This window comes from Geotrypetes seraphini, chromosome 2, assembly GCF_902459505.1.
Source record: "Geotrypetes seraphini chromosome 2, aGeoSer1.1, whole genome shotgun sequence".
Taxonomy (NCBI): domain Eukaryota; kingdom Metazoa; phylum Chordata; class Amphibia; order Gymnophiona; family Dermophiidae; genus Geotrypetes; species Geotrypetes seraphini.
In genome coordinates, this window is record NC_047085.1 from 516,589,314 (window position 1) to 516,614,226 (window position 24,913).

Consider the following 24,913-nt stretch of genomic DNA (forward strand, 5'->3'; position numbering starts at 1 on the left):
CTCATGGTCCAACACTCATTCCTTCCCAAGTGTTTATTCAAATGTGATTCTGTCCCTTATTCAACTTCTAAGCGAGATAAAATATAATGGGAATAAAACCACCAGTAACAACGTATCTAATGTAGAACATATGGGACTAAAGTAAAGGAAGATGGGGAGGAAATGCAGTTAATATAGGAGAGACCAAAGGCTGCATTTTGACTGGTAGGAACTAGAGGAAGATTGAAATGTCAAATGGCAGATTCCTATGGGGAGAAAAGTCAGATTGCTGAATTGGCTTCGTAGGAGCCCTGAATGGAGAATGCAAATGATCACTCTGCTTCAAATGGAGCCCCCTCAGATCAGGGATCGGACTTCTTTAAGAGAACTTTGGGGATTCTGTGACCCCACGTCTATTGAACATGTAACTTGTATTGTTTTTGCCATAATAAAAAGATTATTCTCATAAATGGCTCTTAAGAAGGCCTTTGAAGCCGTCTAGATTATTTTCCTCTGCTGCCCCCGGGTGTTTACCGTCTTGCTGTCTCCCTCCTTTGTCTTGCTGCAGCGTTTGCGCGGCCCCAGAATTTTTTTTTTCGGCCAATGCGGCCCAGGGAAGCCAATAGGTTGGACACCCCTGATTTATAACATCAACCCTCCCTCCTTTATTCCACTCTTGTAACCCAGATTTCTTTCTCTCCCTCCCTTCCACAAGGCCAACATCTCTCCTTTCTGCCCTTATAGCCACTTCTGCCAGGTCTGACATCTCTCCCTTCCTCTCCTTTCTGGCCCTGAGTCCTTGTCCCTTCCACCTGTCCCTATCTCCCCTCCCCGCTATCTTTGAGTTGTACATCTCTTCCTCCCTCCTTTATTCCACTCTTGTAACCCAGATTTCTTTCCTATTTTCTTTCTCTCCCTCCCTTCCACAAGGCCAACATCTCTCCTTTCTGCCCTTATAGCCACTTCTGCCAGGTCTGACATCTCTCCCTTCCTCTCCTTTCTGGCCCTGAGTCCTTGTCCCTTCCACCTGTCCCTATCTCCCCTCCCCGCTATCTTTGAGTTGTACATCTCTTCCTCCCTCCTTTATTCCACTCTTGTAACCCAGATTTCTTTGCTATTTTCTTTCTCTCCCTCCCTTCCACAAGGCCAACATCTCTCCTTTCTGCCCTTATAGCCACTTCTGCCAGGTCTGACATCTCTCCCTTCCTCTCCTTTCTGGCCCTGAGTCCTTGTCCCTTCCACCTGTCCCTATCTCCCCTCCCCGCTATCTTTGAGTTGTACATCTCTTCCTCCCTCCTTTATTCCACTCTTGTAACCCAGATTTCTTTCCTCTTTTCTTTCTCTCCCTCCCTTCCACAAGGCCAACATCTGTCCTTTCTGCCCTTATAGCCACTTCTCCCAGATCTGACATCTCTCCCTTCCTCTCCTTTCTGGCCCTGAGTCCTCGTCCCTTCCACCTGTCCCTATCTCACCTCCCCGCTATCTCTGAGTTGTACATCTCTTCCTCACCCCATTTTGCTCCCTCCATCAAGTATAAGACTTGCATTTATTTTTAGTACTAAATAAGTTTCAGATATACTTTGGTCTCAAAGGTCTGAGCTCTGTGCTTCATTGGGTATTACTCCTAGACACGAGTGCCAGGCAATTGTTTATCTGATTACCTGACAGTTTATAACATCTATTTAGCCTTACACCTCTACCATCTCTCCCTGCCTCCTTTTACCCCTTTTGCCATTTCCCCCTCTCTTGCCCCCTCTGTCCTCCCCAAAAGTTCATCTTCCCCATCCCTCTTTTTTTTAAAGAGGAAATTTGGCAAACCTACACTAGACCAGAGGTTGGGGGGGAGTGAGGGGTCTGCCTTGAAAATGTATGTGATGGTGGGAAGAGCCGGGTACAGATGGGAAGGTGGCCCTGACTAAGCCCATGTAGTAGAAGCAGAGAGAGAGAGGCAGCATGTCCATGTGTGTGAAGAGCAAGAGAGTGTCCCAGAGCCCCAGATCACTTTCTGAGGGGGCCGAATTAACAAGCAAAGACCAAACTGCCCCTCAGGAGGGAGCCAAGAGCTGGACGGAGACTCCTGCCCAGCAACCCAGCCCTGGCTCCTTCCTCTCTTCCAGCATAAACTCCCCCAGGAGCATTCTGACCAATAAGTAGCAGGCGGAGCCGAATCGCCTTCTTTTCTCCCCTCACTCTCCCAATCAGGATTAGAGGGCGGATCCTCCTATCCTTCCCGCCCCAGAAACATTCTGACCAATGAGTAGCAGAGGGAACTGAATCGCCTTCTTGTATCCCCCCCTCCAATCAACACTAGAGGGCGGATCCTTCTATCCTTCCCGCCACATGAACCATTCTGACCAATCAGTGCTAAAAGAGATTGAACCAAGAAGAAAAGACGTGTCTGAACGTGCAACTGTGAAGCTCCGCCTCCCCTTTGTGAAGTCCGCAGTCTCTGGGCAGCAGGAGAGCAAGTGTTTCGTTCTTTCTTTCGTTTGCGGATCCAGCTCCCAATCTCCGTCTCTCCCTCCAAGAGACTAATTGTGGCCAATGCCTGCAGGAGCTTCTGGGCAGGTAGGAGACTGTCCCGAGCATCCCGCCATCTTTGCTCTGCTCCTCTTCTCCCTCTGGCTTCCCAAAGAAAGAAGACCCCAAAGTACCGTCAGTGGGAGATCTGGACACTGGTTGGAAGGAAAAAGCCTCAGAGCCTCGTGGCTAATGATTTAAAATGATTAACTGACTTGAAGGACAGAAAACAAAACATTCCTTAAAATCTGTTCTCAAGGTGTGACAAAGCTTCAAATCTGTTCCAGAAGAAGAATTTGGTCTCACTGACAGTGGCCAGTATTTTGCTGCATCATCAGAGAACCAGACATACAGTAGTAGAACTTTCTTTCTCGAGTGCTTAGAAACTCTTTGCAATATAACCCTGTTCTGGGATTGTGTCTTATTTGATTCTAAATTATATACACTGTGCAAACTTTCCCCCTCACCAGTGATCTCTAGCACTGGGAGGTCACCTGATAGACACTGAGTGTGTTTCTGGTTTGTGTTTCAGATGCCGGTGACATTAGAGGACATCTTTATCTCTTTCTCCCAGGAGGAGTGGGAGTATTTAAATGAAGAGCAGAAAGAGCTGTACAGGGAGGTGATGGCAGAGAATTATGAGACCCTGATGTCACTGGGTAAGAGATAATATTGCTAAAAGAATATAAAATTGAGATAACATTATAAAGTCTTCATACTCTGGACTGTAAACGTGCTTTGGCTTTCAATTTGGAACGCACCAAACCACACAGAACTGCTCCTCAACTTTTTGTCTCCTTCGATCCAAATAAGTTGGGACATCCTATTTCTAAGCGTACCATCTCTAACTGGATGGCGGCTTGTATCTCTTTCTGCATGCCCAGGCTGGATTACCCCTTCACAGTAAAGTCACAGCCCATAAGGTTTGAGCTATGGCAGCTTCAGTAGCTTTCCTCAGATCTACACCTATTGAGGAAATTTGAAGAGCTGCTACTTGGTCCTGGGTTCATACCTTCACTTCTCACTATTGTCTGGATACTTTTTCCAGACGGGATGGACCGTTTGGCCAAACAGTATTACAAAATTTATTCTCCTAAATTGTCAATACTCCCACCATCCCATTTTGGTTAGCTTGGAAGTCACTCGTACGTGAGAATACCTGCCTGCTTGTCCTGGGATAAAGCACAGTTACTTACCGTAACAGGTGTTATCCAGGGACAGCAGGCAGCTATTCTCACAACCCACCCACCTCCCCTAGTTGGCTTCTCTGCTAGCTATCTTAACTGAGGAGACGCTCCCGACGCTGGGCTGGAAGGCATTCGCACATGCTCGGTGTGGGCGACTCAAAACTTCTAGTTTCTTCAAGCAAGTCTGCTTGTGAGGCGTCCGCATCGGGGCTCAGTCGGTGACGTCACCCATACGTGACAATAGCTGCCTGCTATCCCTGGATAACACCTGTTACGGTAAGTAACTGTGCTTTATCAGCGTCTCCACCATCTTTCCCGGTACCGAGGTCAGACTCACCGGTCTGTAGTTTCCCAGATCTCTCATTAAACCTTTTTTGAAGATCGGCATAACATTCACCAGTCTTCCTGAATCTTTCCCGATTTGATTGACAGATTGGCTATTAGTTGAAGCAGTTCAGCTATAGTCCCTTTCAGTTCCTTGATGACCCTCAGATGGATGCCATCCGGTGCCTGGGATTTATCGCTCTTAAGCTTATCAATCTGCCTGCATACCTCTTCTAGACTGACCGTCATCCCCTCTCTCCTCCACCCCTATAGGCTACTTGTCTCCCTCCTCTCTCTCACTGTCCATCTGTCTTTCTCTCATTCCCACCCTTGCTGCAAAGTGAGTGGGGAAAGAGAGAGAGATTCAGGGTGCATTTCTCCCACCCTCTCTAATACCACATTCAACATTTCTCCCTCTCTCATCTCCTGGATCATGTGCAACATTTTTCACCGCTGCCCACCAGCCCCATGCCCATTTCACCTTCTGTCACCCCTCTTCAGCACCATGCCACATCTCTCCCTCCATCACTATGTCCATCATTCTCCCCCTTGCATCCCCTTCAATCTGTCCAACATTTCTCCCTCTCATCCTTCTATATTCTCCATGCATCTCTACCTCACTCCTCTCTCTATGCCCAATTTTCTTTTCTTCCTTTCCCCATCTCTCAGTCACACACTCATGTCCATCAATTCTCCCTTTCTATTCCCTCCCTTCTGTGTACCATGTTCACGCCCCTCCCCTTCCTTCTGTGTTGAGTTCGTAGCCGCTCTCCCTCCCTGCCTTCCAGTTGAGCTAGGTTATAGGAATAGTCAGGGATTAGAGAATGACACGGGGAAAAAATCTGTCCCCGTCACCCCCCGTCACCGGCCCACCATCCTCTGCACCGCCCCGTCACCGCTGTTCCCTTCATCGCCCCGTCACCGTCACCGCCATCCCTTTCACCGCCCCGTCACCGCCACTGCCATCCCATTCACCGCCCCGTCACCGTCCCCGCTGTATCCATATAAGCCTTAGTACTGTAATATTTAGCTTATTCCTTTCTTATAAATCAAAGTTCCTGCTGCTGAACTAGAGAAAGAGATGTTCAGCTGGCAGGGCTTTGTTTATAAATTTTTATCAACACAACTAATATACTATTTTATCCTAAAGCAAAAAATAAATAAATAAATATAATTTTTTTTTCTACCTTTGTTGTCTGGTTTCTGCTTTCCACATCTTCTCACTCAATTCCTTCCATCCACTGTGTGTCTTCTCTCTGCGTCTTCCACTTGCTGTTACTGTGCCTCTCCCTTCACCCCCCCCCTCTCCAATTGGTCTAGCACCCATCTTCTTCCCTCCGCTCCCCCATAGTCTGGCATCTGTCTTCTTCCCACTCTGTCTTCCACATTTCCCTTCAGGGTCTGTTCCTCTCCACCCTCCTTCAATGTCTGTCCTATTCCTTTCCACCACCACCCTTCCCTCCCTCCTTTACCATCTGTTCCTTTCTACTACCCTTCAGCTCCTCTCGCGTGGCCTATCTATCTACCTTCCTCCCTCTTATTTTCATGGCACATTACAATGTAATTTGTGCAAGCCACTGGAGCCTGCAAGCTCGGTCCCTGTCCCATCCCCACAAACCATCTCGCTTCTGTGCTATTTTCCCCATTTCTTTTTTTTTTTTTTTTCAAAGTATTTTTATTGAGAATGACAAAAGGTCCGGACAAGCGACCACAAGCTGAGCATAAACATACACAATGTCACAATATCACAGAAGATAAGAGGAACAGCAACAACAAGCATGAACCAGCCTCTCCCAACTGAACACTGCCAACAAACGCAAGGCAAAGCGCAGTAAGAGGCCAAAACTAAGAACACACAAACCCCTTCCCAGAACCCACAACGATGAGAAGCCCGTCTAGACCCTCAGCCATAAAAGTTTTGTGAATATTCCCCACAGGCATCAACACCCAAACCGGTCAGCAAGCACACCAGTCCCCACAACAGACACTCACAAGACACCCATTCACCACACAAACTGTACTATCAGACACACCTACCCCCCCCACACCCAAACCCAACCCCCCCCCCCGCCCCGGAGAGAATGCAAACACGAAGTGAACCGTGAAGAAGACAGCAGCAGAAATAGAAGAATTCCAGACAAGTAGGATGGCCAAAGAAAGCCCTCAAGTAGAAGAGATCATGGTGAAAGAAGCTCCAGCAAGTGCTCCCACAGAGCGACATAGTGTCTCAGCTCTAACTTACTAGATTTACTGTAGGCGCGGATCTCAAATTGCGCCATCTCTCTCAGCTTGGTCCGCCAGTGGGCCTGGGGAGGTGTGTCCTCGGATACCCAGTAGGTCATAATCATCTTCTTCCCCACTAGAATGGCATTGTAAAGGAATCGTCGTTGCGGAAGTGAGAAACCCTGTTCACGTAGTGACCCCTGTAAGCCCAGAAGGAGAGTGCCATAGTCCCACTCAATAGTGCTGTGAGTAACCACGTCAAGAAGGCCCAGCAGCCCCGTCCAGAGAGTGAGTTTTGTGCATTCAAGGAAAGAGTGAAGGTACGTGCCAGGCTGTGATTTACATTTACTGCAGGAGTCGCTTTCCCAAAGTCCTATCTGAGCCCCCCGTTGTTTAGTAATATAGACTCTGTGCAAGATTTTATACTGTAGTTCCTGGTAGTCTGCCGATTTAGAGAAGAGGTAAAGAGACTGGAAGCAGTCCAAAAATTGGGGCTCGGAAATACTCAAACCCAGGTCCCCCTCCCACCTCTCCCGTAGGGCACTCATCCCAGGAACCTGGGCAGAGAGACGGAGAACACTATACCAGTGAGACAGCCGGTTGAACGCCGGCGGGGTCGCTTCGAAGATCCGATCTAGTGGCCCCGCGTCCCAGCCCCGCGCATGAGTCTGCCGGGTGGCCTCCCAATAGTGACGGAGTTGAAGAAAAGAAAACAAGTACCAGGAGGGGAAGTCCCATTTCGTCTGGATCTGTTGAAACGAGGGGAAAGTGCCACCCGAAACAGCCATAACATCGGAAATGGTGCGACATCCACTGCGTGCCCAAGCCCTGAATATCGTCCGTCCCCAACCGGGGAGAAAACTCGCATTACCCTCAAGGAATATAAAGGGCGAAACCGCAACCGGCAGATCCTGCCTACGCTGCCACCACTGCCAGGCCCTCCTAAATGGAGCCAACAGGGCTGAGCGACCCCCTGAGCGAGCCATATGGTCCGGTTGAGAATGAAGCAGATTGAAGAACTGAAAAGGTAGGCTCCAAGATTCAACCCAGCCCCGCGGAAAGTAACGCGCTACACCGGTGTGGCCCTCGTGAATCCACCGCAGTAGGGCCGCTACATTGTACAGGCGTAAGTCAGGGACATTCAGCCCTCCCCTTCCTCTAGCCAACATTAGCTTTGTCAGAGCAACACGAGGAGCCTTAGAGCGCCAAAGAAACCGAGAAATCAAAGAGTGAAAGCGGAGGACATCAGGGCGGCGAAGCCAGATCGGCACTGTCTGGAGCGGGTAAAGCAGTTTGGGGAGCATGACCATCTTCACCAATGCCACTCGACCCAGCAAACCTAAAGGGAGATCCTGCCACTGGAGGCACAGTTTCCCAATGGCGTCAAGATGACGAATAACATTCATAGAGTAAAACGTGGCCGGGTTGGTGCTGAGGTAAATACCCAGATAACGGACCGGATGAAGCGACGGCGGGATGGGTAGTAAGGCATGCCACGGTTCCACGGGGCCGCCAGCCAGCAGCAAGAGTTCGGATTTACTACAATTAACCAGCAAGCCAGATAGGGCCCCAAATTCCCGAACAATAGTCAAAGCCGCCTCCAGGTGTATGGGAGCCCGATCCAGATATAGTAAAATGTCATCCGCAAACATGCTAATTCTGAACTCCTGTCCCCCCACTAGGATGCCACGAACCTCCGGAGCCTGACGTATTTTGATAGCTAGGGGTTCTATGGCTAACAAAAATAACAGAGGAGATAACGGGCACCCTTGCCTTGTTCCCCGCTGCAATTCAAACGCCTCCGTCAAACTCCCATTGATAAGTATACGGGCCCGAGGTTTAGTATATAAAGCTTTAATCCAATCCAAAAAACTCCCCGTAAAGCCGAAGCCCTCCAATATCTGAAATAAGTATTCCCAGGAGACACTATCAAACGCTTTCTCCATGTCTAATCCCGCCACTGCCGATTGCCCTCCCCTACCCCTATGCTCGTGAATGGCCCCTAACACTTTCAACAGATTCATGGAGGCATACCGACCCGGTACGAAACCCACTTGATCCGGGTGAATCAGGTGCGGTAGATAACAATTAAGCCGCCGCGCCAGCGTCATAGCCAACACCTTGATATCCTGGTCCAGAAGAGAGATCGGGCGAAAAGAACTCACCAGGTCAGGGTCCTTCCCCGGCTTGGGCAACAATACTATATGGGCCATGTTGTCAGAAAAGGGGTCGTCCCCTCTCGCCACCGCATTACACATCCTACTGAGCGGAGGAGCCACCAGGTCCCCCAAAATCCGGTAGAATTCCGGGCCCAGGCCATCCGGTCCCGGAGCCTTAGCCAAAGTGAGCGAGCCGATCGTAGTAGAGATGTCCTCCGCCGTAATAGGCTCATTGAGAGACGCGGCTTGGCTCGCCGACAACTGGGGTAACTTCAAGTCGGCGAAGAACTGTGACATAGCGTCGGCATCCAAAAATCGGCGGCCGTAAAGGGCCTGATAGTATTGAACAAATTGGGAGGCAATGTGACTCTCCCCCTCGTGACGAACCCCCCTAGAGTCCTTAATAGAAGTGATGACCTGTCTCTTTTTGTGCGGGCGGATCAAGTTGGACAGGAGCTTCCCCGTTTTACTTCCCCACCTATAAAGCTGGTATCTTTGATAGTACAAGGAGGTCTCCGTTCGCTTATTGAGGAGTTCCTCCAGCTGACCCCGCACCATCCGCATCTCCTCCCGATCCGAATCCGATAATGTGGTGATATGGGATTGGCGGAGGGCGTGCAACCGAGTAGATAGTCTCAAGAGCTCCCCCTCCGTCTGTTTACGTTTGCCAGCGATATAAGCGATAATGTGCCCACGGAGCACTGCTTTTGAAGCATACCAGAATGTAACGGGGCCCACATCCGGCGTGTCGTTTGTAAGTTGGTAATCTAACCAACGCGCCCTCAAGAAAATGCGGAACTCCGGATCCTGGTACAAAGAAGAGGGCAACCGCCAAGAGGAAGTCCTTCCGGCCGGCGCCACGCATAAACGGAGTCCCACCGGTGCATGGTCAGATAGTGTGCTCTCATAAATTTCAGAGTGAGTGGCCCTAGAGAAAAGGCGTTTATCAAGGAGGAGGTAATCCAGCCTGGCATACACCTTGTGGGCATGTGAGTAAAAAGTGAAATCAATGTCATAAGGGTGTAAAGTACGCCAAACATCAACCAGCTCTAAGTGTTGAGTGAGAAAGCCTACCCCACGTGTGTCGTGGTCCCGGGTCCGTGCCCGAGGCGGCTTACAATCCACACCAGGATTTGCAGTGATATTGAGATCCCCGCCCACAACTAAATTGTAATCAGAGTGCTGTGAAATATGGGCCAATACAGTGGAGAAGAACTTATGACAGTAGACATTGGGTGCATACAGGTTGCACAACAGTAACTTAAGACCCCAGAGCTCTCCCAGTACCAGAACGAAACGGCCCTCCGGGTCCTGAATTTGCTTATGAAGGTGAAAAGGAAGGTGTTTGTGAAGGAGAATGGCCACCCCCCTCTGACGGCCCGTAAAGGCCGAGGAGAACACATCCCCCACCCATCCCCTGCGTAATTTGGTATGTTCCAGCTGAGAGAGATGCGTTTCCTGTAGGAATGCTATATCCGCGCCCAACTTGCGGAGGCATGACAGCACTCGCGATCGCTTAATAGGAGACTTGATACCATCCACATTGAATGTGAGTATCTTAAGGTCAGCCAGGATCAATTCTAGGTGGACTGGAGCCGAGCAGAGAAAAGATAGAAAAAACCGCTCCTGGGTCTCCCAGCTGGACCCAGCAGCCAGACAACAGATACCACATAAGTCTGCACCCCCCCGAGACCTCCCCCCCATTCCATCCAAACCACAATCCTAACACAATCACACCAACATACAAAACCCCATGCATACACCCCCAACAACCTTCCCTAGCCCCCCACGCCCCCCTCCCCCCCTCCCCCACCCCTCCCCATTCGTGTAACCCATACACCTTCCCCAACAAACCCACTGCCTACCCAAAGCAGAACCCTCCCCCCTCCCGCAAACTGTCCACCCCAACAGGACCCTCACAGCGAACAAAAAAGAAACATGTAGGATATAATAAGTCCAAATCAAGCCGAAATAGTCTCAAGAGCAGTGCCATGCCCCAACAACTGAGGGCTAGTGTCCAGAGGTAGTCTAAAATGGCGTGATAGAAAGCTGCCAACCTCGGATCCTCGGACCACACGAGGGTCCGACCGATGCACCAGCAGGAACCAGCAGAACACAAACAACAACAGTCAGCGCGGCAAGTGTCCGCCACAGGTCAGCATCCGAGGCACCCAAAGCACATTATAGGCCCGGCGGTCGAGAATTAAGGAAGAGGGTGAGCTGCCAGATTGCCCACATAGGTGCGGGCCTCCTCCACAGTGGTTAGGGTCTCAGTGGCACCATTCCTCCAGACCCGCAGCTTGGCAGGGAAAACCAGGGCAAACTGGATCCCCCTCTTATGAAGCTCAGTGCAGAAAGGTGACATTAACTTGCGTTGGGCAGCAACGCGCACCGAATAGTCATTAAAGACCAGTACCTTCACCCCCTCGTACTCCAGGGCTCCAGCCTTGCGATATGCCCTAAGCAGAGCTTCCTTGCCTCTCCAATTGCAGAAACGTGCAATAGCTGTGCGTGCTCTTTTGCCATCCCCCGATTTGGGGCCAATACGGTGGGCTCTTTCACAGTCAAATTGCAGGCCGGAGCCCGACAGGCCCAGCGTCTCCGGCAGCCATATGGTGAAGATCCGGTACAGGTCAGCATCTCCGACAGATTCTGGTAGACCAACCAGCCGCAGGTTGTTACGGCGGCTGCGATTTTCCAACTCCTCAAGTTGCTCCTGCATGTCAATGTTGGATTTGCGGAGCGCCGACATTTGAGCCTCCAAGGACGCACACGTGTCTTCCTGGCCTGAGACCCGTTGCTCCACTTCAGTGAGGCGCCGCTGCTGGGAGTCGAATTTTTCGTGCACCTCATCAACTGCCGATTGCAGTTTGTTGAGGCGGTCCGCCAGGGCAATTTCCTGAATCCAGTCTCCCGCAGGGATGGTGAAAGACGCTGGCTCCGCCGCCATTTTTACAGCGGGAGACTGAGGCCGATCCCGAGAGGTCTTTGCAGAGCGAATTGGCATGCCCGACAACAACGCGCCCCCGAACTTCGGAGTTAACAGCACAAGGCTCCCAGCACTGCTCCCGAGGATCTCGCGGTTCAGAACGGGTGGAAAAGCGCTGAGAAATAGCCGATTTTAGCGGGATCAGGACGGAGCTCTCCGCTCCCACAACCGGTCAGGTAGGCTGCATCACATGACCCCCCCCATTTCTAATATCTCCCCTATGTATCTGCCATTGCCCCCCCCCCCCTGTGTCCATATACTATCCCCATGGCATGTCCCCTTTATGTCACTGTCTCTATGCCCCATGCACATAATTTCCCCTCTTTCTGTTACCTTCCTGTGTCCAGATTTCCCCTATCTTCCTCTTCCATACCAGTGTGTCTCTTCTTTTCAACCCCATCTAGCTTTTTTCCCTCTTTCTTCCCCTCCCCCCCCTTGCTTCTAGCATCTGGCTCACCTGCCTGTCCTTCCCTTTCTTTCCTGCTGTGGGTTTTTCTTTCCGTCTTCATCCCCTTGGCCCAAAATCCTTTTCCCTTTCACTCCGTCCTTCCAATTTGAGCCAGGAACACGACGATCGCACGGTTCCCGCAGCCACCACCCACCTGCCCAATGGATCCTACTGTTTAGCCAGCTCTCTCCCTTCTCCTCACCTTAGTTTGTAGGTTTTGTTTTTCGGCGACATGCACGCTTTCCCAAAGAGCCGCGCATGCGCGGCTGCTCAGTGTTCAATCTTCTGCTCTGCTACAACTTCCTGTTTCCGGTTGCGTTAGAGGAGAAGATCGAAACTGAGCAGCAGCGGGTGCGCGGCTCTCTGATAGCGTGCGGGTCGCCGAAAAAGAAAATCTACAAACTAAGGTGAGGAGAAGGGAGAGAGCTGGCTAAACACTAGGATCGATTGGGCAGGTGGGTGTGTGCTGCGGGGACCGCGCGATCCTTTATGCCTCACTGCGGGGACAAGACCATTCACCGCCCCACGGGCGGTGAATGGCCTTGTCCCTGTCACCGCAGCGACTGCTAGTTTTCGTTCCCCGTTTCGGCGGGTGACCCGCGGCTAAAATGCGGTGGCCGCGGGTAAACCGTCACCGTGTCATTCTCTATCAGGGATCACTGCACAGGTGATAGGCCTGAGGGGCCGCCGCGGGAGTGGACCGCTGGGCGGGATGGACCTCTGGTCTGACCCAGCGGAGGCAAATTCTTATAATAATAATGATAATAATAATAACAGTTTATATACCGCAATACCGTTAAGTTCTATGCGGTTTACAGAAGATTAGTGGGGTACAAGTTGAGTTGATGTACAAGTTGAGTTAACTTAAGGGATGTGGGAACAATGGGGAGAAAGGGCAAGAGAGGGGAAGGAGGGAAGTGGGTCAGCTGTCTAGGTATTTCAGGAATAGGTGAGTTTTGAGGCGTTTCCTGAATACCTCATAAGTGGTGGGCAATAGGAGTTGTTCTAGGTCTTTACCCCTTAGAGAAGCCTGATGTGAGAGAAGATGCTCATGGTGTTTTTTTTAGTTTGCATCCTCTAATCGGGGGAGAAAATAAGTGCGAGTGGGAGCTTCTCTTGTGTTTGTTGGCTGAGAAGGAGAATAGGTCAGTGATGTATTTAGGGGTTAGACCGTAGAAAACTTTAAAACAGAGGCAGGCAAACTTAAACTTTACACAAGCTTCCATCGGCAACCAGTGTAGCTGTTTGAAGTATGGCGTCACGTGATCGAACTTCTTTAGACCTTTATGTTCTTATATTCTAAGGAATGAGCTAGTGGAATGATGTTTTCCCGCAATAACACTTTCAAATGTGGTAGTTAAACAGACTTTATTCCACCATACAATGAATTCCACTTTGGATAAGTCCTTCCAGCAATGCAAAATGTTTTTAATAGCCAAAAACAGTAAAATGTTGAGCAAACAAGCATTTGGTTCAGAGAGGGAATGTGTAAAGCCCTGTTGTTCAAGAACAATCATTTTGAGATGTAAGGTCTGCAAATCTTTCAAATGGAAGAGATGGTGTTCCAAACCTTCTCCTAGTACACCATAACGTGTGAGCATTGATATATGGTATGAGGCAATGTACCCACTGATTACCCACAGGACCAGCATAGAATTTAGCAAGCTTCTGTGGGGTCCAGTGAGACCGATGTAAAAGAAAATATATCGATTGAAGTACTGGAGCCGCTCGATTAGACTTAAATACTCTGGTCCACACTTCCTGCCAAACCTCATCATCTACAGAAATATCTAGGTCAGGGTGCCAAACCCTCATCAGCTGTGATATAGACACAGAAGACGCCTGTCGCAGTAATGTGTACCATTTAGAGCAGGGACCTGAGAGTCCCTCCTTGAGGGCCGAATCCAGTCGGGTTTTCAGGATTACCCCAATGAATATGCATTGAAAGCAGTGCATGCACATAGATCTCATGCATATTCATTGGGGAAATCCTGAAAATCCGACTGGATTGCGGCCCTCAAGGTGGGACTTTGAGACCCCTGATTTAGAAGCAACACCTTTGAGAGAGGTAATAGTAGTCATTTGCAGAAGGAGATCAGGTGTGGACTTTAATTTTTGAAGATCTGGATACGATGCGCAAACGCAATGTTTTCATTGAAGCCATCTAAAATATTGGCTGGCTGGTAAACTATATTTATCACGGACTTCATCAAAAGTCAGCCATCTATTATGATCAAGGAGGTCTTGCAAAGCACATCTCTCACATTTTTGCCACATAGACCAGTTCAAGGTAGCGTTTTGGATTTTAAAGGTGTCATTATTCCATAAAGAGATCCGAGAGGTGTCCTTCCATTTGATCTTCATTACGCTATCGAAGTACAACATTCATTGAGTTAAGAATGCGATTAGATTGTTGTTTTGGAGGAGAAGACATTGTCAAGGTTAAGGGCAAGAGTGTTGGTACCAGGTAAACTTTTCTCCAGAGAAAGCCACGAATGGGGATCAGACATAGTTTTATTAAGAATCCATAAAGCGCCCTGATGCATTATAAATGCCAGGTGATATTTTTTAAAAATCCGGAAAGTTGACTCCACCTTTCATCTTATCTTTTTAAGTTTATGCATTGCTTTGTGTTTTCTTTAATTTTGTGGTTACCATTATGTATTAATAAGGTTATGTTGTGAGTTTATGAAAAATGGATGGAAGAAATTGCGTTAGAATTAGTACTAGTATTGTGGGGGTGGGGTCTGGGGTGGAGCTTGAGCGGGGGTACTCAGTTGGTATTTGTTAGGCTTAAGGGGCACTTGGCTTGAAGAAGTTGAGAAACATTGTTCTAACACATGATTAATACCTTCTGTTTATATCCACCAGAACATGAGATCACACAAGAAAGGAAGAGAGAAGGAGAACATCCCATAGAAAGAGAAGAAATCCAAAGACAGTCAGAAAATGTCTGTGAGAATATTTCCCAGGGAACTAAGAGGATTCACACAGAGAACTTTAAGCAGAAATCAAAGGAACAGAAAAACCCAGCAGGAGACTCAAGTGATGGAGTCACTAAGTGTGAGAGAAATGACAGGGAGCTCAGTAGCATCCCAGAGGGCCAAAGACCAGTCCGAATTAATAATAGTGATAAAGTGGCTTCTGACTTCCACCATGGCAAGAAGAAGGGGAAAAATCACCAAAAAGAATTTGCATCTACGAGGAGCATCAATTTTATTAGTCCTAAAGGTAATAAGAGCATCCCCTTGTTCTCAGAACTCCAAAAGCACAAAAGGAATCATAAAAATGAAAACCCAATTACATCTACTGAACATAATAAATGCTTATCTCAACTTTTAAATCTAAAAAGACACAAAATGTTTCATACTGGATACAAACCATATACATGTAGTCAGTGTAATAAAAGATTCAACCGGCTTTCATATCTAAGAATTCACCGGAGGATCCACAAGGGAGATAAACCATTTACATGTACTGAGTGTAATAAAAATTTCACTGATAGATCAGGACTAAAAAGACACCAAATGATCCACACAGGTAACAAACCATTTACATGTACTAAGTGTAATAAAAGCTTCACTCAGTCTTCAGATCTAAAGACTCATCAGAGGATCCACACAGGGTACAAACCATTTACATGTACTGAATGTAATAAAAATTTCACTGATAGATCAGGACTAAAAAGACACAAAATGATCCACACAGGGAACAAACCATTTACATGTACTGAGTGTAATAAAAGCTTCACTCACTCTTCACATCTAAAGTCTCATCAGAGGATCCACATAGGGTGTAAACCGTTTACATGTACTGAGTGTAATAAAAACTTCACTGATAGATCAGGACTAAAAAGACACCAAATGATCCACACAGGTAACAAGCCATTTACATGTACTGAGTGTAATAAAAGCTTCACCCGAGTTTCAAGTCTAAAGACCCACCAAATGATCCACACAGGTAACAAGCCATTTACATGTACTGAGTGTAATAAAAGCTTCACTCAGGTTTCAGATCTAAAGACTCATCAGAGGATCCACACAGGGTACAAACTATTTACATGTACTGAGTGTAATAAAAGCTTCACTCAGGCTTCACATCTAAAAAGTCATCAGAGGTTCCACACAGGGTGTAAACCGTTTACATGTACTGAGTGTAATAAAAACTTCACTGATAGATCAGGACTAAAAAGACACCTAATGATCCACATAGGGAACAAACCGTTTAGTTGTACTGAGTGTAATAAAATCTTCAGTCATCTTTCATATCTAAAAAAACATCAAATGATCCACATAGGATACAAACCATTTAAATGTACTGAGTGTAATAAAAGCTTCACTCACTCTTCACATCTAAAGTCTCATCAGAGGATCCACATAGGGTGTAAACCGTTTACATGTACTGAGTGTAATAAAAACTTCACTGATAGATCAGGACTAAAAAGACACCAAATGATCCACACAGGTAACAAGCCATTTACATGTACTGAGTGTAATAAAAGCTTCACCCGAGTTTCAAGTCTAAAGACCCACCAAATGATCCACACAGGTAACAAGCCATTTACATGTACTGAGTGTAATAAAAGCTTCACTCAGGTTTCAGATCTAAAGACTCATCAGAGGATCCACACAGGGTACAAACTATTTACATGTACTGAGTGTAATAAAAGCTTCACTCAGGTTTCAGATCTAAAGACTCATCAGAGGATCCACACAGGGTACAAACTATTTACATGTACTGAGTGTAATAAAAGCTTCACTCAGGCTTCACATCTAAAAAGTCATCAGAGGTTCCACACAGGGTGTAAACCGTTTACATGTACTGAGTGTAATAAAAACTTCACTGATAGATCAGGACTAAAAAGACACCTAATGATCCACATAGGGAACAAACCGTTTAGTTGTACTGAGTGTAATAAAAGCTTCAGTCATCTTTCATATCTAAAAAAACATCAAATGATCCACATAGGATACAAACCATTTAAATGTACTGAGTGTAATAAAAGCTTCCCTTATGTTTCAAGTCTAGAAAGACACCAAATGATCCACACAGGAAACAAACCATTTACATGTACTGAATGTAATAAAAGCTTCACTCAGCTTTCAAATCTAAAAAGTCATCAGAGGATCCACGTGGGAGATAAGCCATACACATGTACTGAGTGTAATAAAAACTTCACTGATAGATCAGGACTAAAAAAACACGAAATGATCCACACAGGGAACAGACCATTTACATGTACTGAGTGTAATAAAAGCTTCACTCAGCTTTCAACACTAAAAGTTCACCAGAGGATCCACGTGGGAGATAAGCCATACACATGTACTGAGTGTAATAAAAGCTTCAATGTAATTTCAAGTCTAAAAAGACACCAGAAGATCCACACAGGAGACAAATCGTTTACACTCACTGAGGGCTAAATTCTATTTCCAGTGCGATAGGTGAGGCATCCTAGACATGTGGGGTGTTTCCCACTAGCCATATGCCATTTGCAGAAGGAGGCCACTCCATATTTTTACTGTTACTCTCTTCTACTTCTGCACGCATGTCTGAAGGACTGTTTTTGTTTTGCCTTTTATCTTATTTTATTCGGAGATTGTCCCTTTTAGGGAGAATTTCTTATTCTCAGAGCAATTTTTCAGCTCTGCTTGCGTTGAGAACACTCTTTCATTGGGTGGAATGTCACCGCCAGGCGCTCTCGGCAGCACATGTGCCGGGAGTCGATGTTCAAGTTGGCTTTCTCAGCAGGAAGACCCTGGAACCGGACAAGTGCTAAGATCCCAGAGGCATTTATGCCATTCTGCGCCGCTGTGGTCAGCTTCGCTTCAGCCTTTACTGAAACCTGCTGGCTGGTCCTCAACAGATCGTGTCCGTCAAGGTGATCAATGATGCGGTCCTTTATCAGCGCCTCTACCATCTTTCCCGGTACCGAGGTCAGACTCGCCAGTCTGTAGTTTCCCGGATCTTCCCCCGAACCTTTTTTGAAGATCAGCGTAACATTTTCCACCTTCCAGTCTTCTGGAATCTTTCCCGATTTGATCGACAGATTGGCTATTAGTGTAACCAAGGTTATAAAAAATATTTCTGTAGCTTTAAGAATTCAGAGCTGTACATGTCACTTGAGGAATTCTGGACAGCACAGCTCTCTCTCCAGGAAATCAGAAGTGGCTAGTATTCTAAATTGCCAAGGAGAGCAGTTGAGTTTGGGTGGGTTTTCTCTGTAGACAGCTGTGTGTTGGAAGTTGTCTGTGTTTTTGAAGGTAAATTTTGAATTTATTGAAGAACAGTAATAATTTAGTTTTGGTTACAATATTGTATCCTGTTTGGAGTAATTTGTGTAGTAATAATAGTATTTCTGAAACATTTATTCAATGTTTGGGGTTTTTTTCCCCCACGTTTTAACCTTGGTGATATGCACTTGTGTTTTGGGGTTATAAGAGGTTTATTGAAATATTAGTTAATTGTGGGTGGGTATAGTTTAGGGCTATCTCAATTATCTATTCTTTTATATAATTAGTTTAAAGTGGAATCTTGGGGAGTAGTTAGGGTTTTCCTTTATATATTTGTTAATAGATAGAGTAGTATGGATCAACAATGACATGTATATCCTAGACATATGGATGATTCAACTGGACTCTACAGACCTAGATTTTCACTTGTGTATGCTGGACACTACAGACATAAAGGCCCAGCCTGTACCTTGCTGTCTGTAAACATTCAGCTTTGCAATGCTAACAATGATGTTCTTGTTTCCCTGCTGGGAGGATATCCCTTCAAGGTTATGCTGAACTGTTATCACTGCTGTATGACTTCATAGACTTCATATGCCAGACACCCTGGAGCTCTGCTCATGTGGGTGTAACGAGATGAAAGAACTTGGTACCAAACCATGGGTTTCCTGTCTCCCAACCAAGCTATGGGAACCAGACAGCTGGATTGTGGAAAGGCCATCTCGTTGCCAACTTTTCATCTTACAAGGACACCAGCTCGAACACCTCTAATTAGCAGCTGCATGTCTACGTGCTGAAAGAAGGAAGTTCAGCAACAGTTCTCTGTTTCTGTAAGGCCCCCCTTTTACTGGGGGGGGGGGTGTGGAGGTGAGAGAGAGGCGTGGACGAAAGGGAGGAGTTAGTTATACAATATTTTTTGTACCAATAGCGAATTACATAACCAGAATTCGGGGATGGACTTTCTTGGGACAAAGGAAGAATTGCTCTGTATAAAAAACACGTGCATTCTAGAAAAAGCCAGAGAGATTCACTTACTTATGCTACGGGGAACTGCTAGCCCCCTGCTAAGCATATGAGTGCAAATTCTTCTCTCCATTGCATATTCTGAACTGACAATATATTTTTTTTCCAATATGTCTTTGCTGCTGTAATACTGTAAGTTTTTTTCTACTAACAATAAACAAATATTGTCTGTTTTGGAAGATACAATGCCGTCTTGTAGTTATTCCAATGAGGTAAACAAAGCAGCCTTTTACTTCAACAAGAACTGCAATCAAACGCTAGCCCAAGCAAGAAAGAAAGAAGAAGAGAAAAATAAACACCTGTTTGCCTGAAGTCATCTGTCCTGGACCGGTGTGTGATTAGACATTAAGAAAAAAAAACTTCTCCTGAGCTACAGTTGTGGTAACTGCAATATATTGTTAATTTTAAATGCATATTAAATTTATTTTATTTGAAATATTTGAGTGAAAGAAATTTTTTATGCAGCTTTGGCTATTTCCTGAGTAACTGGAAATTGCCTGGGTTACATTAGCTGAAGCAGTTCAGCTATAGTCCCTTTCAGTTCCTTGTTAACCCTCGGATGGATGCCATCCGGTCCTGGGGATTTATTGCTCTTAAGCTTATCAATCTGCTTGCATACCTCTTCTAGACTGACTGTCAACCCTGACAGTTTCCCATCTTAGTTTCCAGTATATAGCCTGATGGGTTTTGGTATAGAAACATAGAATATGATGGCAGAAGAGGGCCGGCGGCCCAACAAGTCTGCCCACTCAAGAACCCTCCCTCCCTAGTGTACCCATCTTTTATGCATAACTCTGTAGCACCCCCACCTGTTTGTCCCATTGACTTTTGAAGTCGAGTATGCTACTAGCCTCGACCACCTGGCGTGGAAGTTTATTCCATCGATCAATCACCCGTTCGGTGAAGAAGTATTTCATGGTGTCACCATGAAATCTTCCCCCCCCTTAATTTTTAGCGGATGCCCTCTTGTTCCCGTGGGACCCGTAAGAAAAAATAATTCTTCCTCCACTTCAATGCGACCCATGATGTATTTGAATGTATCTATCATGTCCCCTCTTTCTCTGCGCTCCTCGAGAGAATATAGGCGCAGTCTGGTCAGATGTTCTTCATATGTGATTTATTTAAGTCCTGAGATCATCCTAGTGGCCATTCTCTGGATCGACTCCATTCTCTTCACATCTTTTTGATAATGTGGCCTCCAAAACTGGACACAGTACTCCAGGTGAGGTCTCACCATGGTTCTGTATAATGGTAGTATGACTTCAGGCTTTCGGCTGATAAAGCTCCTTCTGATGCAACCCAGCATTTGTCTAGCCTTTGCTGAAGCTTTCTCCACCTGATTGGCAGCTTTCATATCTTCTCAGATGAGAACTCCCAAGACCCTTTCTGCAGTGGTTCTTGCTAAGTTTTCACCGTTCAAGGTGTATGTTCTGCATGGGTTTCTGCTCCCAAGGTGCATTACTTTACATTTTTTGGCATTAAAGTTTAGTTGCCAAGAACTGGACCATTGTTCCAACAATGGCAGGTCCTTCTCCATAGTGCTGGGCCCGGTTGCTCTGCCCACAATGTTGCATAGGTATGCTGTGTATATCCTCTTCGGTAAATACAGACGCAAAAAATGTGTTCAGTTTGTCTGCGATTTCTTTGTCCTCCTTTAGCACTCCCTTTATTCCATGGTCATCCAACAGTCACACCGCTTCCCTCACGGAAAACATGATTGACAGTTTTTCTGCAAGCAAGATTTAAGACCCTAGCGTTCAGGACCACTAGACACATTGCACTAGAACAGGGGGAAGTAATTCCAGTCCTCGAGAGCTGGAGCCAGGTCAGGTTTTCAGGATATCTACAATAAATATGCATGAGATAGATTTGCATCTCAAGGAGGCTGTGCATGCAAATCCATCTCATACATATTCATTGTGGATATCCTGAAAACCTGACCTGGCTCCGGCTCTCGAGGATCGGAATTGCGTACCCCTGTACTAGAATAAGGTTACCAGATGTCTGGGAAAACCCCGACATATCCTCGTTTTAGAACCCTGTCCAGGTTCCCAGCGTGATTTCCAAACCTCGGTACTTTGTCTGGGTTTTGGAAGTTCCCAAGCTCAGAGCCGCGTCCAGATGCTCTCTACCCATGCGCGGACCTCAACACGATGATGTGCATTGAAATGATTGCGTTGACATTGTGCATGTGCAGAGGCCCCAGACGCGAACAAGTTTTGTGGGGGTGGGGCTACGGGTGGAATGGGGTGTAGGGTTGGGGCAGAATGGGGTGGGTCCAGGTGTCCTTTTTTTTTAAAAGAGAAAATCTGGCAACCCTACACTAGAACAAAGCAGGCGGGGGGGGGGGGGGTGAGGGGTCTGCTGCAGGCTGAGAAACTGGCAGAAAATGCAAGAACATCTGATGGTGGGAAGAGCTGGGTACAGATGGGAGGGTGGCCCTGACTGAGCCCATGTAGCAGAAGCAGAGAGAGGCAGCATGTCCATGTGTGTGAAGAGCAAGAGTGTCCCAGAGCCCCAGTTCACTTGCTGAGGGGCCGATTTAACAAGCAAAGGCCAAGGATCCCCTAGATAAATATAAAAGACGTCTCTTATTAATTATGACTAGTACAGCTAAGGAATATCCAACAGTTGTGCCGAGAAGATTGTAGACTACGCAGAGGCTTATACAATACAGTTGCCAAAGTCACAGGACCATAAGAACATAAGCAATGCCTCCACTGGGTCAGACCCGAGGTCCATCGTGCCCAGCAGTCCGCTCACGCGGCGGCCCAACAGGTCCAGGACCTGTGCAGTAGCCCTCTATCTATACCCCTCTATCCCTTTTTCCAGCAGGAAATTGTCCAATCTTTTCTTGAACTCCAGTACCGTACTCTGTCAAAATTAAAACAAATTAAACACTGAATCTTGAAGCTGATGCGCAACTCAGTTGGTAACCAATGCAATTTTTCCATGTAATATGAACACTTTTAGAAACATTTCCAGAGCTGTTTTATCCCGATTAATCTTGTAGCCAGGGTTACAGTAACAAAGGTGATAATGTCATCTGCAAATATTAATCCTATACAGTGGACTCCTTTAGATATTTGAAAAACTTGGAACGCCCTCTCCCAAAAGCAAAGAAAAATGAGGCAAAATAAAATGTTTGGAGCATTTCATCGGAGTGAAATGAAACCAATAAGCTCACGTTCAGTTTGTGGAGCTAATTATCTTGAGATATTTAGGTACACTTTGGGGGGGGGGTTTCCATACAGATTTGATATAGAACTTTAGTCATACTTCATTAAGATGTGAGGAATAAGATTTGTATCCAGTTAACAAATTATGTTCACTGTATGTAAATTCAGTAGGCATTAAGCCTAATTAAGATTCCACTGAGTCCTCTTTAGAGATTTCTTATTAATTAAGAGAGTGGGCAAGTGTAGCATAAACTAATGTAGCTTTCTTGATTGCTTGTGTTCTGGATAAATAGATATCATAATATTTTAAATTCCTCATCCCTTTGTTACTGGACTAAAAACTGAAGGCAGAAATTGAGATCTTTTTCTGCTGAAAGACAGCTTGGCTGTGTTCCCAGGGAATGTGTAAGTTCAAGTTCAAGTTCACGTTTATTTGATTAATCGCCTATATAAGAAATTCTAAGCGATGTACAGTTAAAACAAATTAAGGGAAGACTAACTGTCTAATTATTAAAAAATTAAAAAACGTATAACAAATTGTTAACAGCTTATATAAAAGAAACAAGTTTAAATAAAAAACATATATCTCGTTAAAAGCACATAAAACAATATTAACCTGCAATTTAAAAAAAACACTGTACTTTTAGTTTTATGACAAACATGACTAAGAGGGAAGGAGGGAAAAGTTACAAATATTGCTCAGAAAGAAGTGAAAAACATGTAATGGAAAAAACAAAAGGATGGGGGTAAGAAGGAAGAAAAATCAAGAGACTAACTAATTAGTCGCTAAATGCGTCCTTGAATAAAAAAGTCTTTAATTGTTTTTTAAAAGAGATAAGATCTTTGTCCTTTCTAATAAATAGAGGTAGAGAGTTCCAGAGTTGGGGGGCTAAAACAGAGAACATATCATTTCTCCTTGTTCCCACTATTTTTAGAGAGGGGATAGATAATAAATATTGTTGCGAAGATCGAAGGGGTCGAGTTGAATGATAAGGAGTACTCATTCTTGATATGAATTGGGGCGTATTAAATAACAGTACCTTGAAGACTAAAAGCGCTATTTTGAATGTTATTCGGTGATTAATAGGTAACCAGTGTGACTTAATGAGTAATGGTGTTACGTGATCGTATTTTTTTGCTTTGTATATAAGTTTTATGGCAGTGTTTTGAATTATTTGTAGTCTTTTCTTTTCTTTTTGCGGTATATTATAGAGCAAAGAGTTACAGTAATCTAATTTGGTAATAATCATGGAATGAACAAGGATATTAACCGATTTTGGTTCTAGGTAAGAAGAAATGGATCTTATCAAACGAAGTTTATAGAAGCAGGATTTAACAGTTTGATTTATGTGGTCATGAAATGATAAATTCGAGTCAATAATAACACCTAAAATTTTCACGGTTGATACAGATTCAATAGGGTTGTTGTTAAGTAGAAATGGAGATATTAATGTAATTTCTTTTTTCCAAGTAAATAGCATGGTTTGTGTTTTCTGGGTATTTAATGAAAGTTTATTATGGGAAAGCCAGTTTTTTATTGTGTCCAATTTTGTATTAATAGCTTTAATTTCATCGATGTTTTCGGGATCAAGTGGGTGAAGGAGTTGTATATCATCAGCATAAGAAAATGTTGTAAAGCCCAGTGATTGACAAATAGTAAGTAAAGGTGAGAGAAAGATATTGAATAAAAGAGGAGACAGAATAGAACCCTGGGGTATTCCAAAAGGAGAAGAGTAAGAGGCAGAGTAATCATCTCTAACTGTAACAGTAGAAGATCGGTTAGAGAGAAAAGATGTAAACCATTTTAGAACCTGTCCACCAATTCCAAAAGATTCCAAGCGATTAAGTAGAAGAACGTGATCTATAGTGTCAAAGGCCGCTGAAAGGTCTAAAGAAAAAAGAGCAACCGATTTGTGGTGATCTAGATAGTAATGAATATTGGTTACAAGGCCTAACATTGAATATTCAGTGTTATGGTGTTTTCGGACGCCTGTTTGGTTAGGATGCAATGCGTTAGATGACTCGATAAAATCTGACAGTTGTTCGAAGACCAGTTTTTCGGTTAGTTTTGCTAGAAAAGGTAAGTTTGAAATTGGGCGATAGTTGGAAACATCGTTGCGGTTAGCTTTAAAAATTTTCAGTACTGGAGTAACAGTAGCTTTTTTCCAGTTCAAAGGGACAGTAGCTGTAAGAAAACTGTTTTTAATAAGTGAATGGATAAAAGGACCGAAGCAAGAGAAGAATTTTTTCAGGTAAATTGGAGGGATAGGTTCGGATCGAGAATTGTTTAGTTTAATTCTTTGGAAGGCTCCTTCTATTTCTTTTAATGATGGAATTTTAAAGTTTTTGCATTTGGAAGTTGGTAAGGTGAGATCAGTGTTATTGTATAATGGGTCATCTATTATGTTTGTTACAAGGGTTTTTCGTATTTGAGCGATTTTGTTGCAAAAATATTCAGCCAGGTCTTGAGCTTTAGGAGTAGATTCGAAGTTCTTTTTATTATTTTTTGATTCAGGAGTAATAGATTTAAGAATTAAAAATAATTCAGAACTATTTTTTGCCTTTTCAATTTTATTAGAGTAAAAAAGTTTTTTTGCTTGGTTGATTTTATTTTTGTAGTATTGTGCTTGTTCTTTATAACGTTCTAAATTA

The 24,913-nt window shown here is 45.2% G+C and overlaps 1 protein-coding gene across 1 annotated transcript in view; it reads left to right on the plus strand.

The window, feature by feature from the left end:
- LOC117355015 (zinc finger protein 585A-like) overlaps window positions 1-24,913 on the plus strand; it is a 48,946-nt gene that overhangs the window by 237 nt on the left and 23,796 nt on the right. The window contains exons 2-3 of the mRNA XM_033932963.1: window positions 3,032-3,158; window positions 14,701-17,244. Coding sequence (XP_033788854.1) covers window positions 3,032-3,158; window positions 14,701-17,244 — 2,671 coding nt within the window. The remainder of the gene's footprint in view (window positions 1-3,031; window positions 3,159-14,700; window positions 17,245-24,913) is intronic.